This window comes from Fundulus heteroclitus, chromosome 13 (genome assembly GCF_011125445.2).
Source record: "Fundulus heteroclitus isolate FHET01 chromosome 13, MU-UCD_Fhet_4.1, whole genome shotgun sequence".
In the NCBI taxonomy this organism is placed as follows: domain Eukaryota; kingdom Metazoa; phylum Chordata; class Actinopteri; order Cyprinodontiformes; family Fundulidae; genus Fundulus; species Fundulus heteroclitus.
Window position 1 is genome coordinate 27603619 of NC_046373.1, and position 2116 is coordinate 27605734.

Here is a 2116-nt window from a genome sequence, read left to right on the forward strand (position 1 = left end):
ACTGTTTTACAGTTACTGTAAATGAAATGGTGCAATCTCAATCATCCAATGATCCATTTTACTTTGCAGGTTGTGAGGAAACAGAACATGAACAATGCTAGGGGGTGAATATGTTTGCAAGAAACTGTAAACAAAAACGACATAAATAATAATGCAAACTAAAAAATAGTAAAAAGTAGTTAAATCAAATAATTAAGTCTAATAAAATTACCTAAATATATCTTTATCAAAATAAGCCTCTGTTTAGGCTGAAATTAAAATACTTTCTGATGTGCATAATGTGTTTCAATGTTTCCTGCAGATGTTAAGCAGAAGCTGATTGTTAAAGAAGAAGCCTTCTTTAGACCACAGACCTCCTGCTGACCCGCATGACCCAACGCACCCCCACATAAAGGAGGAGAAGAAGGGAGTCTACATCAGTCTGCCAGGAGAGCAGCTCAATGGGAAGGAGGTGACTAATGCCATCAGATTTCCAGTCACTGCTCCTCCCATAAAGAGTCTGGGTGATGAACAGTCTCCGCTGCTTTCACAGCTTTATCCAGACCAAATTAAAGGCAAAGAGCTTCCAGAAGAGAATGATAGAGAAGAATACATCAGGATACCAGATCATGGACATGCTTCCATTTCTTTAGAGACTGAAGAGGACAGTGATGTAGAGCACTCTCTCTCTGACCTGAAACACTCTGGATATAAGAAATGTTCTATGGTAAACAAAAATGTGGACACAAGAAGAAAAGTCCAGACAGGACTGAAGCATAGCTGTGAAGACTGTGATAAAATACTGATTGGAAAATCAGCTTTAAACAAACACATGAGAATCCACACAGGAGAGAAGCCTTTCTGCTGTGAACTATGTGGACATAGATTTAGCCAAAAATCTTATTTAAACACACACATGAGAATCCACACAGGAGAGAAGCCTTTCTGCTGTGAACTATGTGGACAAAGATTTAGCCATAAATCAACTTTAAACACACACGTGAGAATCCACACAGGAGAGAAATCTTTCTGCTGTGAACTATGTGGACATAGATTTAGCCAAAAATCACATTTAAACACACACATGAGAATCCACACAGAAGAGAAGCCTTTCTGCTGTGAACTATGTGGACAAAGATTTAGCCATAAATCAACTTTAAACACACACATGAGAATCCACACAGGAGAGAAATCTTTCTGCTGTGAACTATGTGGACAAAGATTTAGCCGAAAATCACATTTAAACACACACATGAGAATCCACACAGGAGAGAAGCCTTTCTGCTGTGAACTATGTGGACAAAGATTTAGGGAAAAATCTACTTTAAACACACACATGAGAATCCACACAGGAGAGAAATCTTTCTGCTGTGATCTATGTGGACAAAGATTTAGCCATAAATCAACTTTAAACACACACATGAGAATCCACACAGGAGAGAAATCTTTCTGCTGTGAACTATGTGGACATAGATTTAGCCAAAAATCTACTTTAAACACACACATGAGAATCCACACAGAAGAGAAGCCTTTCTGCTGTGATCTATGTGGACAAAGATTTAGCCAAAAATACAATTTAAACACACACATGAGAATCCACACAGGAGAGAAATCTTTCTGCTGTGAACTATGTGGACAAAGATTTAGCCGAAAATCAGCTTTAAACCAACACATGAGAATCCACACAGGAGAGAAGCCTTTCTGCTGTGATCTATGTGGACATAGATTTAGCCAAAAATCACATTTAAACACACACATGAGAATCCACACAGGAGATAAGCCTTTCTGCTGTGAACTATGTGGACATAGATTTAGCCAAAAATCACATTTAAACACACACATGAGAATCCACACAGGAGAGAAGCCTTTCTGCTGTGAACTATGTGGACATAGATTTAGCCATAAATCCAATTTAAACACACACATGAGAATCCACACAGAAGAAAGCCTTTCTGCTGTGATCTATGTGGACATAGATTTAGCCATAAATCCAATTTAAACACACACATGAGAATCCACTAAGGAGAGAATAATTTCTGCTGTGATCTATGTGGACAAAGATTATAAACACACATGGGAATTCATACAGGAGGGAAAATTAGTCTGCTATAAATATTTACTCAAACTGCACAGCTGT

The 2116-nt window shown here is 38.1% G+C and overlaps 1 protein-coding gene across 1 annotated transcript; it reads left to right on the plus strand.

Moving 5' to 3' along the window:
* Positions 1-904: 904 nt before the first annotated feature.
* LOC118565324 (gastrula zinc finger protein XlCGF7.1-like) lies at positions 905-1864 on the plus strand (the record flags this gene model as incomplete). Its single annotated transcript, XM_036145547.1, has 2 exons — positions 905-985; positions 1058-1864. Coding segments are annotated over 2 exons (888 nt in total), but the record flags the coding sequence as incomplete, so codon positions are not given.
* Between the last annotated feature and the right edge of the window lie 252 nt (positions 1865-2116).